General features: G+C 53.8%; 1 protein-coding gene across 2 annotated transcripts; it reads left to right on the top strand.

The window, feature by feature from the left end:
* Nucleotides 1-210: 210 nt before the first annotated feature.
* Nucleotides 211-24,350, top strand: LOC121164454 (mitochondrial poly(A) polymerase). 2 transcript variants are annotated; one of them, XM_040992553.1, is made up of 9 exons: nucleotides 211-371; nucleotides 5,807-5,979; nucleotides 6,121-6,357; nucleotides 8,209-8,433; nucleotides 14,108-14,319; nucleotides 16,745-16,971; nucleotides 21,213-21,305; nucleotides 21,390-21,463; nucleotides 23,261-24,350. In XM_040992553.1, the coding sequence occupies exons 1-9, from the start codon at nucleotides 215-217 to the stop codon at nucleotides 23,609-23,611; spliced, it is 1,749 nt and encodes a 582-aa protein (XP_040848487.1). In that variant the 5' UTR covers nucleotides 211-214; the 3' UTR covers nucleotides 23,612-24,350. The 2 variants fall into 2 exon arrangements, with proteins under 2 accessions (XP_040848487.1, XP_040848488.1); XM_040992554.1 differs by lacking the exon at nucleotides 6,121-6,357.
* The last annotated feature ends 301 nt before the right edge of the window (nucleotides 24,351-24,651 follow it).

The following is a 24,651-nucleotide window of genomic DNA, read 5'->3' as shown; positions in this document are numbered from 1 at the left end:
CCAAACCCGTCTCTGGTAGGGCACACAGCGTCACAGCTCTGGGGGGGCTCATCGCTTTTCTGCAGAGTACGCCTGGCTCGGTACAAGCAATAACTTAGGAAAAAGCGCACGCCGGCCGGCGGAGCTTGGCCCTCGGGGCTGCCCGTCCGCGCCGCCTGGCGCGCATGCGCAGCAGCCGGCCGCCCTTGCGTCGGGGCTCGGGGCAGCCGGGGCCATGGCGACGCACCATGCGCGGCTCTGGGCCCGCTGGGCGTTGTGCGCTCGGGGTCCAGGCCGAGTCCAGCGACCTGGCCCCAGGCGGTTCTGCTGCTCAGGGACGGCGGCCGCCGACGTGCGCCGGGAAGAGCAGGCCCCGGGCGGCGCGGAGACAGGTGGGCGATGGCGCCGTTGTGCGCGCCCGGCGGGGGAGCGCTCTGGGGCCGCAGCAGGTGGACGGGTGCGGGGATGGGAGGTGGCGCTGCCGGCTCCTTCTGGGACCGCTTCCTGGGCCCAGCGTTACAGGGGTGGGGGTGTAGGTGGGTTCTCTGTCCCCTTTCTGGGATCATTTCCCTGGGCCCAGTCATTAAGGTGGTGGGGATGTGGGGTGCAGGGGGTCCTGGTTCCACCTTCGGGGACCTCTCCCCTGGGCCCAGCTCTTAGGGGTACGGGGTACTGGGAGTCCTGATTCTGCCTTCTGGGGCCTCTGCCCTGGACCCAGTTCTTGGGAGTGCGGGATGCAGAGGGGTCCTGGTTCCTCCTTTTGGGGCCGCCCCCCTGGGGCACAGGGGGTCCTGATTCTGCCTTCTTGGGCCTCTCCCTTGGGCCCATTTCTTAGCGGTATAGAGTGCATGGGGTCCTGGTTCCCCCTTTTTGGGGCCTTTCCTCCAGGCCCAACTCTTAGGGATATGGGGTGCGAGGAGGGGTCCTGATTCTGCCTTCTAGGGCCTCTCCCCTGGGCCCAGTTCTTTGTTGTGTGGGATACAGGTGGTCCTGGTCCCACTTTTGGGCCCTCTCCCCTGGGCCCAGTGTGAAGTCATCTCAACCCCCCTGGGCAGTGGAGGATGAGACCCCAGCCTGCTGATACTGTCGGTCTGGGTGAAGTGACGCCCCTCATAATAACAGGGAATTTTCCCTAAGCTGGCTTTGTGGTCTGCACGGGACGGTGTGCTGTGGCACTGAGGCATTGGTTGTCTTCCCTGCAGCTGCTGCTGGTGTCGCAGAGTTTGAGGAGCACAGCAGGTAGGCAGGTAGGAGTAGCTGTGGATAGAGTGTTACTATCTTTCATGGAGATAGGCTAGATCCAAATGCCCCACCATTCGGTGACCAAGGTTAAAGAAATCCTGTCCCAAAGCCGTGGCCTTCCCCCGGCCTACAGTTTGGCTGTTCTAATTTTTTTTTTAAAGCAGATACTGCCTGTTTTCAGCATTAAGATAAGGTAGTAAGGAAATTGTCCAGGACTCTGTGTGGGGGTGCATGACAGGTAATAAGATCCCCCCCTTGAGTCCCTTGGGAATGTAGAAATCTAACTGACTGAGTGTCCCTCAGCCCACAGGGGGAGAACTTGGCACAGACCTTGGAGTCTGTTTTCTGGAAGTAAAAAGGCTACAGTGTGTTCGGCAGTGGGACTTGGGTGGAAGGAGCCCTCTGCAGTGTGGTGGCTGTGGAGGGTACCTGAGCCAGGTTGGACCCACTGCTTGGGACTAAGGCCATGGCGGCAAGCTCTAGGGTTTTTAGGGTATCTAATTGCTGCCTAGGGACATCCATGGATAAGGCCAATGTGAGTGTAGATGAGAGATGAATCCTGTGCGACTCCCAGCGACGGTGTCACAGAACTTACTAGCAAGTGTGGGGACTGAGACCTAGAGGCTTGGAGAGGAGAGTCCTTACGATCTGTTTGGGCCAGACTGATTCACCAGCCCACATGGGAGTCCTGAGATGGGCTGTTAGCATAGAACATTGCTGACTGCCGCACGCCAGTCCACACGAAAGCTGTGGCTGGGGGCCTGTCTGGCAGGGTTAGGTACCAGTACCTGACTGAGTGGTGGAGCAGGGGACAGGTCTTAGGGCAGGGTCATGACACCAACCAGCATATGAGAGAAGCAGGTGCGGGGGTAGATTCTGCAGGGAATGTGTGGGTCCAACCCTGTGGAAATACAAGTCCCGTTGTTTAAGAGTTGGGGTGACGATGAGCTGAGCTAGGTGTGACCATGGAACCAGCCATCACTCACGGGCAGAGGAACCAACAGCAGTCTGGGCAGGTCAAGGCAGCCGCACCCACATGTGCATCCTAAAACTGATTGTGGGGTGGGCAGGACTGCAGTGTTCACCAGCTCATGGAAGGGAAGACTATGCCGGGTACTGGCCTAACACACACTGGCATGTGTAAGATCTGGTCTGGGAGTGGGTCAAGTGGAGGAACTTGGGTTCCTTGGTGGGTCATAACTCACTGGTGATCACATGATCCAGGCCTGGGGGTCAGGCAAGCTGGGCAGAGTAGCTCCAATAGCTGCCTAATGTGTGGATTGGTTATGGAAGGGGCGGACCAGGCAGGGCTGAGCAAACCTTAGCTCACAAGCAAGAATAAAAATCAGGATGGAGCACAGGTCAAGCCGAGCTAGGCTCTTACACCTACTGGTCTATATGAGCCAGGGATGCTAGGCCACAGCATCTAAGGCAAGGGCCGGGACAGATGAGGGGCTGTGCCAAGCTGAGTCAGAGCAACCACTGGCATGCGTGCAATCTATGGCTGGGAACAGGCCTGGTTGGGGAGCTAAGAAGATACCCTGGCTGGGTTGGGGTTCCTACGGGTGAGTGTGGAGACCAGAGTGGGGACTGCATTGTGTTTTGTATATGGCTGCAGTATCCCTTGGCACAAGTGTGGACTGGGACTGGGTGCACCAATCCGGGCTAAACTTTAGCATTGACTGGTGCTCTGGAGGACCAGGGTAGTTGTAGGACAGACTAGGCAAGGTCTCTTCCCCTACTAAGCCATGTGTGAGCTGTGTCTGGGTATGGATGAGCCTTGGCTGGGCTGAAACATCTAAAAGTAAGAACTGGAATGGGTTGAAGGCCAGTCAGGGAAGGCCACTGTTCCTGCCGGGACAGGAGGTGGACTAAGTAGGGCTGGCCCATGGACTTGCTAGTGTGCACGAGATCTGGCACTGGGAGAGGTTCTGATGGAGGAGCCTGGGCAACTCCTCTGGCAGGACACAGACCCTGCAGGTGAGCGCAACAACCATGATAGGGAACAGACCAGACTAGGCCAGGGAGAGGTACCCACTGGCATACATTTGTCATAGGTCAGGGTGGACCAGACTGAACCAATTCACATCACCCTCTGGTGAATCTGAGCACCAAAACAGTATGTGGGTTGGGCCAGGTTCAGTTACAACACGTACCAGTACACATTACAGCTGGGACTGGTTGCCTTTTGGACTGGGCTAGGCTGTAACCCCCACCAGTGTCAGCTAGAATTGAGAGTGAACCTGGCCGGGCCAGGCTTCAGCACCCACTAGCAAATGCTGAGGCAGGGGGTATGGCTCATGTCAGACTGGGCTGCAGCATTCAAGCAGCACACTCAAGACACGGGGGATTTGGGGCAAAGCTGGCAGGGGAAAGATGGAGGGATCCCTGCTGGACTGCCACTGGGGAGCATGCCACTGGGATGGGGGCAAACCAAACCAGGCAGGGCTACAATACCTGTGTGCCTCATGTGAGCCAGATCAGGGAAAAGCCAGGCTGGGCTGACTGTTCCTGCTGGTGCAAACATAAATCAGAGTGGGTGACGGTTGGATGGGCTTTGCCGCAGCATCAGCTGGCAAGTGCTGGCACATGGGGCTAATTCTGCCAAATTAAACCGCAGAACTACCCGGAGAGTGCATGATCTGGGAATGGGAGTGAGCCAGTAGGGAAATTTTTGGCACTTCCCTCTTGGTTACCGCTGCCACTGGGGAGCATGAAAACCAAGACAGGGGCAGGCGTGGCTAGACAGAACGGCACCCACCAGCATGTGTGTGGGCTGGATAGTAGGTTGGTTGGGTTGAACTCGGCTTCAATGCCCATTGACACGTATGAGAGCTGAATGGGATGTGGGACAGACTGGACAAAGTCTGCTGTACATACTGGCAAGCATGGGAACCAGGGTAGGGGGCAGGCCTGGTGGGGGTTATTGAGAGTCGCCCCAACTAGGCTGCAGTTCTCATTGGTTTGCATGAGGACCGAGTGTGTGGTGTGCAAAATCAGGCTGGACTACAACACCCATTGGTTCGCGTGGAAGGCAGGGCTGGAAACAGAACTGACCCAGCAATTGTAACCAACAGCATGTGTGTAAGCTGATTGGGGCGACTGTGCCGGACCCTGTACTGGCAAGCACACACAAGAATCAGGTCTGGGGTCACCTCAGATGAAGTTTCTTTGGGGATCCCTCCAACTGAATTGCTAATCTCAGAACCCCAACCATGAAGAGAAGTTCAGGTTCCATGGTCTGACCATAGAGTGCAAGTGCCAGAGCTGAGCCTTCTCAGAGACTCAGACGGAGCAGTGGACAGCATATACAGGTGCACATGGAGGATATGGCAGTCCATTGGAACCTGCAGAGGACAACTGGTACCACAACAGAGTATGGAGAACAGAAAAATCAATCAACTACTCTAGCCTTGTGTTGGCAGTGAAAATCTGGGTAAATGGAGACTCTAAGGTAACTATGTCAGCCAGTGGATTCTGGAGAGATTTCATTGTGCTTGGAGTGGTGAGACTGGCAGCAATTCAAAACTGTTGAACTATCAAAACCACTTGAGCAGGACCCTCAGAGCATGCCCCATGTCAGGGACCCTACGATGGGGTGGGATGCTAGGTGGGGCTTCTCCCTTTATCTCCCCCAGATATAGAAAACAAAAATGTGGAAACAATGGTCTTAACCTAATTTCTTGTATCCCTTGACACTTTGTGCACTAATCAACTATGTAAAGGTTATCAAAATAAAATGATAATTTAAAAAAAGGACTGTAGTGCCGTTAGTACACAGGTTCTAGTGGTGGACATGTGTTTGTATTGAGGCTGGTGTCTGCTGTGTTTCCATTTCCATGTTGGTCGCCTCAGTGTGAACAGAGCTTTCCTGTGACTATTGGGTGGAGTGTGAAGGTATGTGGTGTCTTAATTTAGGACTTTATTCTATGCAGGGCAGAGAAACCCAAAATAGCTTAAGGGGAGTGAAACCCTTTTAATGGATTTTTAAACATTTTGTTTGAAAGGCAGAGTTATAGAGAGAGATGAGAGACTGACTGAGGGAGAGGGCGTCCGCTCCCCGGCCCACTCCCCAGAGGCCAGCAGGGGTTGAGCCTGCTGGGCCGGCCGTGACCCCCGTGGGTGGCAGGGGTCCACGTCAGGTGAGTCCTCATGCCTGCTTCTTGGGGTGTGCGTTAGTAAGTGGCTGGGGTCCGAGTGCAGCCGGGACTCCATCCCAGCCACTGTGCCAGACACGGCCTCCTTTTTTTTTTTTTTTCAGTTTGGAGATGATAGAATTTGTACATGTGTGTATGTGCCTGTTTGTGGAAGTGTTGACCGATTCTGTTTTTGAAATGGTGTGGGGCTCTTCCCCCCGCCCCGTTCGGGGCCTCAAGAATAGGCAATGGAGACCGAGGCAGTGTTGAATTTCAGGGGTGGCCGTGGACGTGGCGAGTAGACAATGGGGAGCTAGCCTAACCTTCACAAAGGGAGAGGGGGGTTTATAGTCGCACGTCCCGCCTTGGTGTCCCTCACGCAGGTCTGTCGTCCTGTTACGTGCGACGGTTATGTTGCTTAGAGTGTGGAGTGTGTGCGTCTCTCCTAGGCCCTGCGGACCTGACTGCCAGGAAGAGCTTCTCGGAGGTGCAGGAGGGAAGGAGGGAGCAAGCCCAGCGCTCTGTCCTGATACACTGTCCCAGCAAAGTCAGCGAGAAAAAGCTCCTCAAGTATTTATCTCAGCACGGACCCATCAATAATCACTTCTTCTATGAAAGCTTTGTAAGTTGGGGTTGGGGGGGACCCTTTTTTTTGTGGGGTGCTGGCGTGGGAGGAGCAGTTTGGTTGCTTGGGATTGCTCGCAGCAGGCACCGGGGCGTGCTGGTCTGAGTCGTGCTGTGCTTTGTCCTGTTGCTGCTGCAGGGTCTCTATGCTGTGGTGGAGTTCTCCCAGCAGGAAAGTGTGGGCTCTGTCCTGAGTGGGGCCCTCCCGCCGCGTCTGGGCAGCGGGGAGGCCGCCATCCCCTTCCGCTCACGGTTCATCAACCTGCGGCCGAAGCAGGGGCCCAGCCAGGCCTCCGACCTGCCCTGCGTGCAGACCAGTCACCAGCTGCCGCCTCCCAGCAAGAAGCTGTTTGAGCTGCTTTGTCATGCAGAGAGTGTAAGTGGGTAGGCGTCTCCACTGAAGAATGTGTGTGCCATTCTCCTGGCTTGGAGAAATGCCGTGTGATTGAGAGTCGGGGAGGCAGGCGGCACTGTGCCCTGCGATAGGAGTTGGTGGGGTGGACGGGGCAGTGGTGTGTGTGCCCCAGGGAGACGTGCCCCTGTACTGGGAGCTCTGAGAGCCACATGCAGGGCACACAGTGAGGGCATGTTGAACTTCAGACTCCTGGCTCATCCTGCTCCCTCACCTGGAGCCTGTCCTGCTGCATCCACAGAATAAACCCTGCTAGTCAAGGCATATTTCAACAATAGGTCCATATATTTGTTTTGCAAATTCTGTGGTTTTATCATCGTAGAGTTCCTTTACAAAATAAATTAATAAAACCATGCAACTGGGGCCGGCTTTGTGGTGTTACAGGCTAAGCTACTGGCTGCAGTGCTGGGCATCCTATGTGGGCACTGGTTTGAGTCCCAGCTGCTCCTCTTCCCTTCCAGCTCCCTACTCATGTGCCTGGGAAAGCATCAGAGGATGACCCAGGTGCTTGGGGCCCCTGGACCCACATGGGAGACCAGAAAAAAGCTCCTGCTGCTGGCTTTAACCTGGCCCATCCCAGCCTGTTATGTTGCTTAGAAAGTGAGCTAGCAGATAAAAGATCTCTCTCTCTCTCTCTGTCCCTCTCTCTTTAATTCTGCTTTTTATGTGAATAAATCTATATTTTTAAAAGCTGCAGCCTGTAGAATGTGCCGAGTGAGGAGTGCAGGTGACCCCCCGCTGCTGCCCCATGTCCTGTTTGCTGCCAGAGTTGGCCACTTTCTTCCAGCCCCTGGGCTTTTGGGAGAGTTTGCTTTTTCTCTCTTCGCAGCCTAATGAAGTACAGTTACGTCAGAATGAAGGACCGTTCTGTAGCTGGCAGCGTATGGAATCACCTCTTTTTTTCTGTACTACTGTTGTTTATATTTGTGCTTTTCCTCCTCCTCCTTGTCTAGCGTGACTTAGCTTAATAGTCCTTCCAAGGAACCAGTCATGCTTTTATGTATCAAAATACTGGTTGGGTTTTGTTTGTTTGTTTCTTTGTTGGCTTAATTTTCTGTCTTAAAAATTTTGTCCCTAACTTTTTGCATTTCCTTGATTTATGTCTTTAGGAGAATATTTATTCCGCTCTTTTTAAAAATACTGCTTTTGAGTAAGAGCGTTTGAGGCTGCAATTTTGGTGTGGTGGTTGTTTTGAAGATCATTTTTATTGGAAAGGCAGGTAGGTTTACAGAGGGAGAAGGAGAGACAGAGAGAAAGATCATCCATCTGTTGGTTCACTCCCATGGGGCTGTGACAGCCAGAGCTGAGACTAACAACTTGCTGCCAGGAGCCTTTTCCAGGTCTCCCAAATGGGGGCAGGGGCCCAAAGCTTTGGGCCGTCCTCTGCTACTTTCCCAGGCCACAAGCTGGGACACGAACTGGTGCCCATATGGGGTCCTGGCTCTTGAAAGGGGAGGCTTAGCCAATTGAGCCACTGCACAGGGCCCAGACTGAGAGTTTTAATGGCAGTCTTCTGTCCGACAGGCAATGTGAACAGTCTGGCGATGGATCGGGTCTTTGGGCCTTGAGTCATCACTGGGTGCAGTGTCGCAGGCTGCCTCCTGTTGGCTCCTGGAGTTGAGTGGGTACAGGCCACTGCACTTGGCACTCAACTCCCGGGGAAGGTCACCAGCCTTAAAGTGTCTCCGAGCAGTGTGCCCAAGGCTGGAAGTGTCAGACACCGCTTGTTTCTTGAGTAGGGCGCCCAGAGCGGCAGCCCGTGGCGACTTGAGGTGACGTGCCCGTCGTGTGTCTTGTCTTGTTCTGGCCAGCTAGGTAGACGAGCAGCTGAACACGCTGTGGAAGGCGCTGCAGCTGACGGAAGAGAACGTCCGGCTCCGCTACCTCACCTGCTCGCTCATCGAGGACGTGGCAGCCGCCTACTTCCCCGCCTGCACCGTCAGGCCCTTTGGCTCCTCGGTGAACACGTTTGGGAAGCTAGGGTGTGACCTGGACATGTTTCTGGATCTCGATGAGATTGGAAAACGCAATGTTTCTAAGGTAACTCTATTTCCTTAGACCATGATCATTATTTAAAATTTAGAAATTAGAAATTGATTAGTTTTGTAAGTGTGAACTAATTACTGCAATGTTTTAAAATTCGGTTTTTAGTGTTAGTTTCTTAAAATTCTTATGAGATTTGTATTTCAAACAGCTTCTGTTAGCTACCAAGGTGTATGGTTGTTCCATCTTGCCAGATTGTTGGCATTTGTTGTTAAACCCTGTCAGTGCTTGCCTTGCGTTCTGGCTTGTTCGTCAGCACAGCCGCCTGTCTGCCTGCGCAGCCTTCATGTGTGTGCTATGCTGAGCCGCTGGGCTGTGCCCGGGAGGCCTGGCGCTCTGCCTGCTTGCTGTGCCAATGGACCAGCCTGGGGGCAGTCCCACTGTCATTGCCTCTTTCCTGTGGTAGAGGGCCTTGCTTTGCTCTGATTCTGTGGCAGCAGTACCCTGTTTTCCACGCCTCTCCTCCCAGCGTCACGCCTTGGTCTCCCCACCTTCGGCCTGTGTGGTGGTCCCTGGAAGCCCAATTTGGATTTCTTGCACTGGGCGTACTGATGAGATGCTTTCTTCCTGCTCAGGGTTTACAGACCGGCCAAGTGCTGTGAGGACACGGACGCTCCTGAGGTCCGCCCTGCCAGGGCTCTGTGAGGGGTGCTCCCTACTGTCCCCCAGGCCTTGCTGCTGAACTTGCTCTCAGCGCACCTGTGGACTTCCTCCGCTCTAGTCAGAACCGAGCCCGCTTGCTGCAGTGACTGCAGGCCGTCTTTCTCCATATTTGTTCTTCTGGGTGTTGAGCTAATGCTGCGTCTGGGCCTTCCTCACTCGGCCGTCAGCTTGAGGAAAGCAGCGCCGTGTCTGCCGATGGTGCATTCGGGAGCACGGTGTCTGGCGTACCCACATGCTCAGCACGTATGGAAGCTGAGGCTGGCCGGGGATGGGAAACTGTTTGGGATTAGTGTCAGGCGGGTCTGGGCTTGGGGCCTGGTGGTTTAGGCCCTGCCTCCAGCTTCTAAGGAGGCAGACGTGATCACTCAAGCCCTTGGGTTCCTGCCACCCATGTGGGAGACCTGGATTGAGGAGATATTCATTCTCTCTCTCTCTCTCTCTCTCTCTCTCTGCCTTCCAGAGAAGTCAGGGAGGCTCACTAGGTCATTGTCCTTAAGGCCAGTGTGGGTGCTCTGACAGCTGTGATGCGTTCCTGGCAGGAGCACTTAGGTTGAGGAGGACCCTGAACAATCAGGGGATGCAGCAGAGTGTGGTAATGGCTGGGGAGCCCAGCTGCAGAGTCGACATTCTGCCTGGAGCTGCGTGGGCTGGGCACGTGGGCCTTCTCCCTGCCCGGCTGTCCTACCTGCCGCTGGCCTGGCCCCGTGGTGCCCGCCCGTTGACTGAGTCGCCTCCTGTGCAGTGGAGTACTCAGGACGGTGCCTGACGCACAGTAACTGCTCGGTGCTGGTGACAGGTGCTGCTTAGTTACCGCCAAGCAGCAGTACTGCTTTCCCCTCTTTTTCCCTGTTGGAAATGCAGGAGTTGGGAACCTTTAGTTGGCTCTCACTCTTGGATTTCTGCAGTGTTGTATGTGGGAAAGCCGTTTCAGAAGACAGGGCTGCAGCCTGACGCAGCGACTGATGCTACCTTATGTGTAGGCTTCACTTCTGAAAGTGGTGCTACAAACATACAGGGGCTGGGGCTCGGCATGGTGGGTTTCTTGGGGTGCCTGCATGTTGGAGGAGCAGATTCACTTCCTGCTGTTCCACTTCTGGTCCAGCTCCCTGCTTGCTCATCTGGAGCGGCTACAGCTGATGGCCCAAGTATTTAGGCTCCTGCCACCCTCATGGGAGATCCAGACGGAACTCATGGCTCATGGCTTCGGTGCGGCCCAGCCCCGACTGTTACAGGCATCTGGGGGAGGGACCGGCAGGTAGGAAACCTCTGTGTGTCTCTCCCTCTCTCACTCATTATTTGTAAGATAAGATCTTCCTCTCTGTCTCCTCCTCTCTGTATATAGCCGACTTTGTAATAAAAATAAATAAATCTTTAAAAAGAAAAGAAGATTTTTTGGGGGAAAATACATGCTTAAGGTTATAATGGCTTCTGTGTGATAGCCAAGCTATTGTTATCATGAAACAAGCGATGGAAACCTTACAGGTGAAATACAGTACAAAGCAGTCTCGACGTTACTGGAGTCACAAAGCCTTCTTTGGCCCACCTTGGGCAGTCGTGGACACTGCTTGGTGTTTTGTAGTCCTTTTGGCACTCTAGCTAGTGTTTCCTTCTTTGTGAATGCCTTGAGCTCTGGCTGAGGGCCTTTCTCAGTAGCAGTGCCGTCTTTCCTGGACGGCCAGATGAGGCTGCAGACACAGCTCCTGGATCTCAGGGGTGCTGAGCAGCGGGCCAGTGGAGGCATTGCGGGCGGGAGTGTAGTGTCCTCCTGCGCCCGTCCAGCCTGCCTCTCCTGGGCTGGGAGCAGGGCCGATGTGGCGGGGAATGCAATGGTGGCTTATAAAGTTGCAAGCCGATGGTGCAAGCTGCCCCTCTGAGGCTTCATGAACCCACGCAGGAGCCCAGCAGGTCCCTGACCGCCTCCCTGGGGGTGTGGGCCGAGGGAGCCCAGCGGTCCCTGACCGCCTCCCTGGGGGTGTGAGCCTGAGCGGGAGCCCAGCAGGCCCCTGACCGCCTCCCTGGGGGTGTGAGCCGAGGGAGCCCAGCAGGCCCCTGACCGCCTCCCTGGGGGTGTGAGCCAAGGGAGCCCAGCGGTCCCTGACCACCTCCCTGGGGGTGTGGGCCTGAGCGGGAGCCCAGCGGTCCCTGACCACCTCCCTGGGGGTGTGAGCCGAGGGAGCCCAGCAGGCCCCTGACCGCCTCCCTGGGGGTGTGAGCCGAGGGAGCTCAGCGGTCCCTGACCACCTCCCTGGGGGTGTGGACCTGAGTGGGAGCCCAGCAGGACCCTGACTGCCTCCCTGAGGGTGTGGGCCTGAGCGGGAGCCCAGCAGGTCCCTGACCGCCTCCCTGGGGGTGTGGGCCTGAGCGGGAGCCCAGCAGGACCCTGACCGCCTCCCTGGGGTGGGTATGGGCCTCAACGGGAGCCCTACCCTGCCCACGGTGCACACTGATGCCCGCAGTTCCTACCTCCTGCCTGGGATTCACCTCTTCTATGTCTCATTTTACTGAGGTTGCCTTAACGACTTAATTAGGTTTTCTTTTTAAATTTGAGTGGATTAGGGAAGTAGAGATATTGTGACAAAATGGCTAAACCAGTTTTAACCCCTAGATGTTGAAGAAAATGCATTTTTTATTCCTTTTAATATGAAAGTATTGCTGTAAGAAGACATCTACAGAAAACAAAGTGATAAAGATAACATGTTTATTTAATTGTGAGGTTTATTTATAACATGTATATTTGTGTATTTGATCTCCCTTTTCTCTGATTTAAAGTAAGATGCATAAATGTAAAGATTTCTTCCTTCAAGGATAAAATATTTTAATGTACTGTATTCTGCATTTTTTTTTTTTTTGCCTATATAGCTGATTTTGCATAAATACAACTTAATCTTTTACGGATTAAAACTGCAAATTGAACTTTGCTTTTACCCCCACTAATAATGTCTTGGCAGTTCAGTCCACTGTGTCCTTTACAATAGCTATAGAATGTTCCTCCCCGCCATCCCCCTGCCCAGCCTTCTTTCACATTTATTCAGTTGAAAGGGAGGCTGACCGGTTCTCCATCTGCTGCTTCACTCCCTAAATGGCTGGTTGGGTGGGGCTGGACCCAGAGGAAGCCAGGAGCAGACGCTCCGTCCTGCCCTCCTTGTGGCAGCCAGCACCTGCTGACTTCTCAGGCATGGCAGTGGGCAGCAATGCAGCCGGGACTCGAACCGGCACTCGAGTGTGGAGGGCCGCCTTCTGAAGCCACTGGTTACTGCATGGCCACCCCGTCTCCCATAGAAGAGCAGAGCAGAGGAGAGGAGGTGTCGTGGCACCCAGTGCAGGAGTTGGGGTGATGCTGAGGACGATCGGGAACCCAGGCAGTGTTCTGCTCCTGACGTCATGTTTCCTTCTCTGCCCGTCACTCCTCTTTCCACACTACCATAGATTTGCTTTATTTTCCATGTGGTGCTGTGAGTGCCCACCCCAAGCTTTGCCTGATGATCCCTGCACCGTGGTCCCGGGTCCCAACACAGATCTCCGGGTGTGTAGTCCGTCTGCACCCAGACCGCTGTCTGGGATGGATGGGATTGGTTTCCATGGTAACACATGGGCAAGATGGGGCTGCAGTGAGGGGACCTTTCTAAGCTGGTGAGTTCCCCAAGGGTGAATGTGCGTGTGTGACACTGATGCGAGTGAGCATCCTAGTAAATGGGCTCGTTTGTGCCAGCCTGCCTCTGAGAGGCCTTCTTAGCGCACACAGCCGGCTCTACAGATCTCACGGTCCAGGTCCCGCAAGAAGTGTTTCCCTCTTTGTGACCCCGCTGACAGTGGACGCCCTGCTTGTGGCTGTCCTCCCAGGCACGTGGCAAAGGCTGTCTTTGCTGTCAGAATGACCTTCTTTCATTTCTAGAAAACCGTGAACGCCTTTTATATTCCCCACAGCTGTTTTAGTTCTTGCCTTAACTTCTTCCTCTAGTCTTTCTTGCCCGTCTTAGAATCCCGTGGTTCTTGTCCCTGCTTTTTGCTCAGGAGCACGCTGCCTCCTTTTTCTCAGGGAGTGGTACATGCATGGCTTGCCTCCATAGGCCCTTAGTCTTGCTAGCTAGTGTTTCCGCTGTGGCCTTTGTAATTGTGTGTGTTGTGCTTCCAGGATCCTTCAGGATGTTAAGGTTGTAAAAACTTCCCCCGCCCTGCCCCAGGGCTCCTAGTGCATTATGGATACATGAGTTTTGGAGCCAAATTAGGAAGCTATTTATTTATTTATTTTTTTATTTTAGTGGTCACTTAACTCATTTAAGAAAATTTACTTTTATTGGAAAGGCAGATATATAGAGAAAAGGAGAGACAGATGCAGAGATCTTCCATTCTCTGGTTCACTCCGCAAGTGGCCATAACAGAGCTGAGCCAATCTGAAGCCAGGAGCCTCTTCCGGGTCTCCCACATAGGTGCAGGGTCTCAAGGTTTTGGATCTCCTCGACTGCTTTCCCAGGCCACAGGCAGGGAGCTGGATGGGAGGTGGAGCAGCTGGGATACGAACCAGCACCTGCATGGGATCCCAGTGCCTGCAAGGCGAGGTCGTTAGCCACTAGACTACCACGTTGGGTCTGGCCACTTGACTCATTCGTTAAATTGGAATTTTCCCCGTGTAATTTGTAGAGCTCATTCAGTGCTAAATTGCCGTGTCATTAGGTCTGTTTGTTGTGTTGTTCTGACCTGCTTGCTGGCATTGAGGCTGTCCATTGCGAACGGCACCCAAACATCCCGGCTCATCAGGGAGGTTATCCCTGCACCTGGGAGTGAGCAGCTCTGCGTGCGCGTCGCTTTAGGACAGCTAGTGTAGATCAGCTAATTGTCAAAAGCCGATGGGTTTCCAAGGAAGGGCTTTACAGCTGACCATCTTTAGCTGTGATTGCATGGAAAGTGTTTGATTTGTTGTTGTTACTGTTGTTGCCAGAAATAATTTTAGGAAAGTTTACTTAAGAATTCCTGTTGGCCAAAAATGCTCACAAATGTTCTTGTTCTTCAGACCTCGGGGAGTTTTTTGATGGAATTTCAAGTGAAAAATGTTCCTTCCGAAAGGATAGCAACGCAGAAGATCCTGTCGGTGATCGGCGAGTGCCTGGACCACTTCGGGCCCGGCTGCGTGGGCGTGCAGAAGATCCTCAACGCTCGCTGCCCACTCGTGCGCTTCTCCCACCAGGCCTCAGGCTTCCAGTGCGACCTGACCACCAATAACAGGTGGGCACTCTGCGTTTGGCAGCGGGGTGGCACTGAGACTGCGGGCTTCCGTGGGAAGCTCTGAGCAGTTGAGTTGACAAGCAAGAAGCCCTTTCTCTGTCTTGTACTTTGCAGAGTGGCCTTCTGGGGCATCATGTGCAGGTCTCGGCTTTCCTAGCAGCTGAAAACAGCTGTGTGTCAGTCATTGTGACATGTGGCTTGCCAGCGGGAGGAGTACCTGTTGATAGTATCCCAGGCAGACTGGGAAAAGCCAGTGAGTGCATGGGCTTGAGCGGGATCAGTCAGTGCTGCGTGCTGAACCGTGTGGCCCTTGCTCCGGCCTAGCCGAGGTGCTTGAGCGCACTGGGAGACTTTCCTGCAGGACAAGCCCTGCTTGCCTTAAAACACAGGCCAGGCTGTGAGAGCTGCATCCTTTCAGGCTTGGTTCACTTTTCCTGGGTTCATAGTAAAGAAAAATCCTCAATTAAAGAGTTGATCCCTTTCATATATGTGTTTTTCCATTTCAAAGGGTACACATGCAGAGTCAGAGGCATCTGCTGGTTTGCTCCCCAAATGGCTGCAGTGGTGGAAGCTGAGCTGGTCCTAAGCCCTCCTTCTCAGTCTCCCACATGGGTGCAGGGGCCCAAGGGCTTGAGCCATCCTCCGCTGCTTTCCTAGGTCATTAGCCAGGAGCTGGATGGAAGTGGAGCAGCAGGGACATGAACTGACACCCATAAAGGCTGCTGGCAGCATAAGTGGAAGCTTAGCTAGCTAAGCCACAGTGTTGGCGAAGAGTTGATTTGTAAGATTTAATTCTTGTTTTTTTTTTATTTGAGAATTAGAATTACAGAGAGATGGAAAGCTGGAGGTCTTCCATCTGTTCCTTCACTCCCCAAGTGGCTGCAGCAGCCAGAGATGAGCTGAACCAAAGTTGGCAGCCAGGAGCTTCTTTCTGGGTCTCCCACATGGGCATAGAGTCCCAAAGACTTGGGCCGTCCTCTGCTGCTTTCCCAGTCCATAAACAGGGAGCCGGATGGGAAGTAGAACAGCCAAGTCTTTCTCCAACTGGAGCCCCTACTGGATGCAGGCACCACAGACAGAGGGTTAGCTTGCTGTGCTACTATGCCTGCCCCCCAGTTGGTTTTTTAAAGCAACACAAGATCGATCTTTGGACCCCTGCACCCACATAGGAGACCCTGATGAAACTCCTGGCTTCTGCCTGGTCCAGTGCTGGCATTTGGAGAATGAGTCAGGGACTTGAAGACTTTTTCTCTCTCTTCCCTGTGTCTCCTTCCTTCCTGCCCTCTCCAACTCCTGACTTTCTAAATAAATAAATAAATCTTAACAAGAAAAATCTGGCATAGAGGAGCTTGTATGAAACTAATGTATTCACCAGCAAACTAAACTTAGATACTTGTGAATGTAAAATAGGAGAAAGTGACATTAATTTTTTTTTAAAGATTTATTTTTATTGGAAAGGTAGATATACAGAGAAGAGGAGAGACAGGAATATCTTCCGTCCGATGGTTTACTCCCCATGCGGTTGCAACGGCTGGAGCTAAGCCAATCCGAAGCCAGGAGCCAGGAACTTCTTCATGGTCTCCCACGCAGGTGCAGGGTCCCAAAGCTTTGGGCCATCCTTGACAGCTTTCCCAGGCCACAAGCAGGGAGATGGATGGGAAGCAGGGCTGCTGGGATTAGAACCGGCGCCCATATGGCATCCCGGTGTGTGCAAGGTGAGGACTTGAACCACTATGCCATTGCGCTGGGCCTGACATTAATTTTTATGTAGTGTTTTCTTTGTCTTGTTGACAGAGTTTTAATAAGAATTTGTCTTACATGCTTCATTTTTTTTATACTTGTAGTGTTTTTGTATATTAGATTGATTCCTTGAACTATTTGGTAATTGTTGTTCAGCTAAATTTAGCTTTACTCACTACATAAGGCTCTTAATCATTGTGAATTTCTTGCTTGCCTTCACGGTGTGACTGCTATGGGATACTTCACAGTTTATAAGTTCTGCTCAGTCATTTTGTGCCCTCTGTTGGTGTTCTGAGGAATTACAGGAGATGCTTTGATAAGTAGAATCTTAGTTTTTGAATACTGATGAAGTTTCTGAAATTTGCATTTCAACATCAGGAATCTTGTTGAAGCTAGATTTTTTTTTTTAAAGATTTATTTGTTTTTATTGGAAAGTCAGATTTACAGAGAATGAAAAAGAGAAATTTTCTGTCTGCTGGTTCGCACCCCAAGTGGTCACAGGGGTTGGAACTAAGCTGATCAGGAGCCAGGAGCCTCTTCCAGATCTTCCGGTGTGTGTCGTGGCGCCCTGCAGCACTGCTGGCGCCCCAGGGTGTGCCCGCGGGCAGCTCCTGGCATAGGTTGTGGTTTTGCGCTGTGATCCTGGTTTGGGAGTGTGACAGTCTGGTTCTTTCTCTCTCTGAAGGATTGCCTTGAAGAGTTCGGAGCTCCTCTACCTGTACGGCTCGCTGGACTCGAGGGTGCGGGCGCTGGTGTTTGCCGTGCGCTGCTGGGCCCGCGCGCATGCCCTCACCAGCAGCATTCCCGGAGCGTGGGTCACCAACTTCGCCCTCACCGTGATGGTCATCTTCTTTCTGCAGAGGAGATCGCCCCCTGTGCTCCCAACGCTGGACTCTTTGAAGGCCCTGGCCGGTGAGCTTCACTCCGGTGACCCCGGGAGTGTGCGGAATCTGGGCCGTGCCCCAGGGGGCTCAGCGCTTCCGGCTCGCTGCCCGAGGCTCTCACTCTTGAATGCCACTCACTGTTTTAAATGCCCATCAGGGCTGGGAGTTGGGAACTGGACTTTGTGGGGAGCAGAGGCGGCAGTAATCATCACCAAGACCCCTGGAGCCTCTCCGTTAGGTGGCCAACCTGAGAATGACCTTATAAAAATGTTTTCCCAGACGCAGCTCAGAGATGGTCCCTACCCGATCTGCTTCCACCCTTCCGTGTTAGAGATGCAGGAGGCTGGAGCGAGCTTAAGCGTAGTGCTCGGTGGGATGTCTGCTGTGAGAGGGCGAGGTGCAGGTCGACAGGGAGGGAGTTGGGGCTTCTAGAGGCACTTCCTGGAAGGGCCCTGCCGTGCACCTGCCTTCTGCGTCTCGCCGCCAGGGCCTCCCAGGTGCACCCTGGGCTCTTGGACTTGCTTGGCAGTGCCTTGATAGTGTTGATGTGATAGTGTTCATGATTAAAGTAATTTTTTTAGGACTCATTTTTACCAGTCACAATTTACGGCTTTCAGGAGTCAGAGAACTGTGGGAGCCTGCTGGCGAAGGCTCTGTCCCGTGAGCCCGTGCTCGCTCCCTGGGTGGTCGCCTCATACAGGGATTCCGGAGTTCATGGTTTCATCGTGATCTCTCCATGCAAAGCCCTTGCCTTGTAGTCCCTGGCTGAGTCAGCAGAAGACATGAACAGCCACGCACAGCTTCTGACCACTGCCATGGCCTGGCGGTGTGCGGTCAGGTCCCTGGAAATACTGTCCCTCTCCGTCCGCGACACTCAGCTGGGCTTTGATTTTCACGTACTTGAGTGGTAATTGCGTCTCAGGATTGGTCCCAGGCAGTTGCCAGGAGCCGTGGGGTCGGGGAAAGTTTTCCTTTTGGCCTGGCCCCGTGTGCTCCTGTGGAGTCTCCTTTGTAAGCTGTCCTCAGCCGTGTTTCCAGCCTAAGCTCACACCACCCACCGCCATCACCCGGAGACAGCTGGTGGCAATGCCCATGGCAAAAAACCCCCCTGGCGTCTCTCCACTGCTCCCTGCCTTCCTGGGAAGTTCGGGCCTACTGACCGCTGTGGAGGAAGTGTAGTTATTTAAATCGTGCTAGCTGTTCCATGCTAACTCATTTTTCTTTTCTTTCTTTTGTATTTTATGTATTTATTCTTATTGGAAAGTCAGATGTGTAGAGAGGAGAGACAGAGGGGAAGATCTTCCATCCGATGATTCACTCCCCAAGTGAGCGCAACGGCAGGAGCTGAGCCAATCTAAAGCCAGGAGCCAGGAACTTCTTCTGGGTTTCCCATGTGGGTGCAGGGTCCCAAGGCTTTGGGCCGTCCCTGACTGCTTTCCCAGGCCACAGGCAGGGAGCTGGATGGGAAGTGGAGCTGCTGGGATTAGATCCAGTGCCCATGTGGGATCCCAGCATGTTCTAGGCAAGGACTTTAGCTTCTAGGCTATTGTGCCGGGCCTCCATGCTAGCTCTTGATAGAAGTAGACCATCACACAGAGCTTTACCTAAGACAAAGATTCCAAGCCTCCATGTGAACTTGATGCTATTGTGTGGCTGAGTCCACTTTGCACCTGTCAGATTCCAGGTGTTTGCTAGCAATATGTGGCTGGCCCAGTGTTGATGACCCAAAGGATTATATTCCCGGGTGTGATTAAAGCCCAGAGATGCAATTATCCTGCGACTCCTGCCAGAAGTCTGCGAGAGCAGTTGTTGACAGTCGTACTGACCCTGTGACACGTTGTACATTTGTGGTCTAATCCTGTTCCCTGACAATGTGGGGAATGCTACTCAGCGAGTTTTTCCTGACATGTCTGTTGTGCCGAAAGCAGTCATGGCTCTGCCAGTTGGAAGAGCTGAAGATTGCCAGGGGGCCAGTGTTGTGACACAGCGTGTTCAGCTACTCCCTGCAAGGCTGCCATCCCATATGAGCACCAGTTCAAGTCCTGGCTGCTCCACTTCCGTTCCAGTTCCCTGCTGGGGAAGCAGCAAAGGATTGATGGTGCAAGTGCTTGGACCCCTGCACCTGCTCCTGACCTTGGACTGACCCAGCCCCAGCTGCTGTTGCCATTTGAGGAGAGAACCAGTGGATGCATGATCGCTCTCCCTGCTGTGCAAACAAGGACATTAAATATAGTAAATAGCCTTAATTTTATTTCATGCGCTTTAGGTGAAAGAAGAAATCATCAAGTTTCTAGTGTGAGCTAATTAAGGTGCTTGTCTGTCTGCTTTCATCAGAACGCTGTTTTAGATTTTTGTTTTCTCTGTGTTTGAGAGCTGGACACACAGATGAGCATCTGCTGGTTCACTCCCGCTGAGTGAGCACTCACAGCCCGTGAGACTTGGCCAGGCCGAGGCCGGGAGCTGTGAACTCAGTCGGGGTCTCCGTGAGAGCAGGCGCTCAGACACCTGAGCCGGCACGTGCTGCCTGCCAAGGTGCGCATAGCAGGAAGCCAGCGTCAGAAGTGCAGTGGGACCTTGAACCAGGCCCTCTGCCAGGGGCCGTGGGCAGCCACCATGTGGAGGGCCCTCCCGGAGACTTTGTGTTTCTTTAGGTTTTGCCGTTGTTTCCCCTGATGCTGTTGAATTGAACGTCGGTGCCACAGTTGCACAGTGGGGCTCTCCCATGCCAGTGGTTGAGAACCAGCTGTCTGAAGCAGCATTTGCTGCAGAAGTTCTCCAGTGGTGGCGTGTTCTGTGAAGCCCTGCGGCCACTCCCACCTCTGCTGTCTAGGCACTTGCAGTGGAGTGGTTCGTGGGATGGGGGAGGGTGGCAGGGGGCGGTGTGTGACTCTAACTTGAATAGTTGCGGGTTGCTGGGGGCTGCATAGTTGTTGGTGTTACTGATAGCAGGAAAACAGGACAGACAGAAACTGAGGGGGAGGGCTGAACAGCTAAGCTGTGTTGGAGTTGAACGCCTTGGGGGAGCTGGAAAAGGAAACCTAGCTATCTCCTTAACGAGAGAATAACTTTTTTCCTTCAAGTTTCCATTCAGTTGTTTAAAGCCCTGTGAATGAGAAGCAGCCGTTGCAGGCAGTCTCAGGTTTTTATCACTGTATTTTCTAGAAACACTATAATGCGGCTCTCATTTCTGTGTTAATAGTGGAATTACATCAGGGTATGTGACTGGCAGGTGCCGACCACTGATGGTGTGAAGGAGGCAGAGCAGCTCCATAGAGCCATGCTCCTCAAGCTCTCGGCCCTGTGTGGCAGGGCACTCACTGAAAGCTTGCTCTCAGGCTAAGTCCTGTCAGGAACCAGAACACAGAAAGGGGGAGGTTGGAGTCTGCAGGCACCTGTTCACCTGCTCTGATCCACATCTGGGGGTGGGGGCCTTCAGAGCCATGTGGCAGCGGTCAGTCCGAAGGCCACGTGACGGCACGCTTTGGGCTGGAGGGGTGGCAGTGGCACACAGTCCCCGCGTGGGGCCATGGGCTGGACAGCTGGCGCTCACCAGGATGCATCCAGGCAGTGGGGCAGAAAGGGGGGGGGAGCTGTGACTTGGCATTCCGTGGGTGGGGAGCACGGCTGCGCTCCCCGGTGGGGATGTCACAAGTTGTGACGTGTGGAGTGAGGAGGTGGGTGCTACCGGCATCCTCACCTTTGATGAGGGAGGGACAAGCTGCCTGCAGAGCTGGGAGGACCAGGAGCAGGAGCAGGGGTGCAGGTGTTGCCTGCCGGGCCCTGCAGTGCCCCTGGCAGAAGTGCCATCCGTGCTCCTGTCGCGTCACCTCGTGTGACCAGTGAACAGATTCTGGGTGAGAAGATGGCGAGAGGGATGAGAAGAGGAGAGAGATGGCAGCTCTCAAATTGAGGGGGCACCAGGGTTGGGCTTGATGTCGGATGGGGCTCCCCATGTGTTCACCTGCACCTGTGAGCCCCAAATCCAGAAGATAGATTAGGGCTTGTGCGATTGTAGTTTGCTAACAGCGTCCAGTTAATTTCACTCTAGTTAATGGCCTCCTTTGTGAAAGGAATTTTAAATCCTGTTCACTATGTGTGTGTGTTTGCATACACAGCTAATATTTTAAATACATGCATAAAATGTTGAAACCGCAGTAATAGGACCCAGGCATATGTAACTTGGGTTGAGTTGAGCTGTAGATTCCTTACGTGAAGAAGGAAGTATCTTTGAAGTGTAACGAGCATTCTTTACGTTCTTGCCTGTTTAAGATGCGGAAGACAGGTGTGTAATAGAAGGCAACAACTGCACGTTCGTTCAGCACTTGAATAAAATTCAGCCGTCAGGGAACACGGAAACACTGGGTAAGCGTTTTCCTTCTCACTCTGCCTTTGTGAGTTAAAACAGAACTCCTCCTCACTGTGCTCGTCCTGTTTATTTCCTTGCAGAATCGCTGCTGACGGAATTTTTTGAGTATTTTGGCAATTTCGCTTTCAATAAAAATTCCATAAATATCCGACAGGTAAGTGACGTTTTGATGCTGGTTGCGGTGTCACGGCGCTCCGTGGTGGGGTGGCTTGAGGCCTGAAGGAGTTCTCTGAGCACCTGTCGTGTGGTGACTGGGAGAGCAGAGCCGGCTCTCTTACTGCCTGGCTGAGCTGCTGGGCGCTGGGGAGCAGAGGCAGACAGGCCCGCGTGCTCTCCTTTCTGCTGGTTTACTGCCCTGCCACTCCCAGTGCCTGGGGCCTGGGCCAGGCTGAGAGTACCAGGTGGGAACTCAGTCCCGGCTCCCACGGCACTGGAGCCGTCCCTGCAGGAGCAGGAACTGCAGCTGGGCCTCACGCAGCCACCCCGGTGTGGGCCAAGTGCCACCGGCTGCACTGTCACCTGCTCTGCTGCTCTGTTCTCTCTGGGTTCTGTCACCACTCGGAGCTGATAACCAGGCCTCCCAAATGTGCAGTAGGTCCCAAAACGTTGCTGTGCAGTATGCCCCATAGTGTCAGCTGCTCTTATGTTGCTCTTGGAGAACTTGGATAGTCTCCACACAGGTTACAGTGATGGCCTCAGCCAGGGCCCTCCACTTTGGGTTTATTTAGGGCAGGTGGATGTTTGATGCTGGTTCGTGTGAGGAGCTGAGGTGTTAGACATGTTTGCAGAAGAGACGGTAGGGCCGGAGGACACTTAGTGTCCGTGCCAGGTTGGTTGGCTGCCCTGGGGAGCCGCCTCCCGAGACCGTCTCAGGGACCAGGGTTCCACCGCTCTTTTTATCTGCTTTCTTCAGCTCTCCTGTCCCCCCTTTCCCCTAACTCTTGTCTTACTTACTGGGTCGTTGTTAGTTAAAAGTGTGGGCCTGAGAGAGGTGGAGGCCACAGACAGCGGGGGGCTGCATCTGCAAGGAAAAGATCAGTCACCAGGAAGCACTGTGTCCTCCCGGCTCAGGGGACAGGCAGGGCCTGGCTGGGCAGTGGCCGAGCACCGGAGGGGCTGGGCCCCCTGCCCCAGGCTGGACTCCAGGCTTTCACTGCTGTTGGTCCCTGTGCAGCTTTGTGCGGGCCACAGGCCCAACTGCTCTCCTAGCTGTGCAGCAGCGTCCTCATGGCAGGCTCCCTCTGGGCAGGTGAGCATTGCACGGTAAAGAATTCCTTTTTTTTTTTTAAGTTGATTTTCGACTACTTGAAAGAACCAGACAGATTTTTCCTTCTGCTGGTTCACTCTTCAGACGCCTGGGCCAGGCCAGAGTGAGGAGCCTGGAGCTCCGTCAGGGTGTCCCACATGTTTCATCTGTCGTCTGCTGGTCTGCTGCCTCGGGGGCATGTGAACAGCACGCCGGGTTGGCTGGGAGGCGGCACTGCAGGTGCTGTGCCGTGGCTCTGCCCCAGGAGGCACGCAGGAAACGCTGGGCCTGACCGGCCGCCCACAGCCCTCCCTGCTGGACAGGAACAGCAGCAGCACCCAGGGGGTCTGCGGCCCAAGTCAGCTGTTTTTCTCCAAAGCTTAGTTATAAATCTGCAACGGGGAAAACAGGTGTGGCTGCAGGCCCTCCCTGGAGGTGGCCACTGCCTCTGCCCCCAACCCGCCATGCCCTGATGCCTTTCCCCATCTGTCTCTCTCTCTCTGTCTCACACACACACCTGTGTGTGTGTGCGCGCGTGCACAGCAGGCCAGCCGCAGTCCCCAGCCCTCCAAGCCCTGATGTCTTTCCCCATCACACACACACACACACACACACACACACTCTGTGCAGGCTGTCCCTGGAGGCAGCTGCTGTCCCAGCCCTCCATGCCCTGATGTGTTTCCCTGTCTGTATCATCCTCTGCAGGGACGGGAACAGAACAAGCCTGACTCCTCTCCGCTTCACATTCAGAATCCTTTTGAAACTTCTCTCAATATAAGCAAGAACGTCAGCCAGAGCCAGCTGCAGAAGTTTGTGGACCTGGCCCGAGAAAGCGCCTGGCTCCTGCAGCAGGACGAAGCCAGCACCCCGGCCGCGCGCCCCTGGGGGCTGGCCGCCCTGCTGCTGCCCTCTGGGGCCGAGGGTGGCTCTCTCCCCAGGAAGCAGAGGAAGCGGCCTGCCAGTGAGAGGATTAGGAGCTTGCTGGAATCCATCAAAGATAACAGCCCAGAAAACGTCGCTGGCGCCAGCGGGAAAAGGACGAGTACCCACGCGTGATCCCGGCTGCCTCTCCCGTCCTCTCCCCTCGGCCCCCTTGGCCCACTCTGCAGCCTGGGACATGGCTGCCATGGAGCAGGTGGAGGAGAGGAGACGCGTTCGCCAGCAGACTGTAGCGGCCCCTGGCTGGGCAGCACTAAAGGGACCCAACCCTTTGCATAACACACATAGCTTAATAAAGCTGCCGGGGGGTGACAATGCTGTGATCCGGATTGTTGTACCTTGTGAGCCAGCTAGGCCCTTAGCACTTAAGAATTAAAACAGGTTGGTACTGACCAGCAGCCGAACGCAAGGACAGACACCTGAGGCACTGTGGCTTCGGTGTCCTAAGCCAAGTGTGTGCAAGCACTGAGGTGCTGTAATTTTGAAGATCACTTAGTTCTCTTTTCCAGCAGGAACCTTGTTTCTAAGCACAGTGTGCTGTTCACCCCCTCCTCCCATTCTTCCCCTTGTGGCTTGGGAAGCCCGCTTTCCCTCTGGGTGGTGTTTCCCTGCACAGGGCAGGTGTTGGGGTGCAGGCACAGCCTGTTCCCCAGGACTGGGGGGCAGCCTGTGGAGCCTCCCACTTGAAATGCAGGCTCTGTGTGGGACCTGCCGTGCGGCAGTACCCCCTCTGTCCACAGGGCTGTGCTCTTGGGCCTCCCCTGGCTGGTTTCCGCTGTTGGGAGGCGCGGGGAGGGTGTGTGACCTTTCCTCCTTAATCATTTATCGGATGACTGGGACAGGTGTGTCTCTTGCTTTCCACATTGATAACTGATATGATGGGATGTAGCTAGCAAGGATCTTTGTACAGTTTTAAATTCTGGTTAATGGAATACCTGCAAACAAATGTCTTCTTGTTTCTTCAGTATATCACTTCCCAGATTTTTTAATGTAATTTTTATTACATCATGCAAATGATCAGTTACTCATAATTGCCATTTCTTCAGACAAATTACAACATGAAGAATTTTGTTTTCCAAGTATCTTTTTTTTTTTCTCGTTACTAGGCTTTTATTTGGAGGTTCCCCTCCGGGAGAATTTAGCTCCATACATAACAG

The sequence above is a fragment of the Ochotona curzoniae genome, unplaced genomic scaffold (genome assembly GCF_017591425.1).
Source record: "Ochotona curzoniae isolate NIBS_2020 unplaced genomic scaffold, NIBS_Ocur_1.0 contig_78, whole genome shotgun sequence".
In the NCBI taxonomy this organism is placed as follows: domain Eukaryota; kingdom Metazoa; phylum Chordata; class Mammalia; order Lagomorpha; family Ochotonidae; genus Ochotona; species Ochotona curzoniae.
Note: the sequence above shows the minus strand (reverse complement) of the source record. Positions and strands in the feature narration are given on the sequence as shown.

What these genes read in the sequence shown, in the direction of transcription:
- LOC121164454 (XM_040992553.1), top strand. Translation starts at nt 215, where the DNA reads ATGGCGACGCACCATGCGCGGCTCTGGGCCCGCTGGGCGTTGTGCGCT. An exon ending in CCCGGGCGGCGCGGAGACAG is followed by an intron (nt 372 to 5,806) that starts GTGGGCGATGGC and finishes CGTCTCTCCTAG; the next exon opens with GCCCTGCGGACCTGACTGCC. An exon ending in GACCTGACCACCAATAACAG is followed by an intron (nt 14,320 to 16,744) that starts GTGGGCACTCTG and finishes CTCTCTCTGAAG; the next exon opens with GATTGCCTTGAAGAGTTCGG.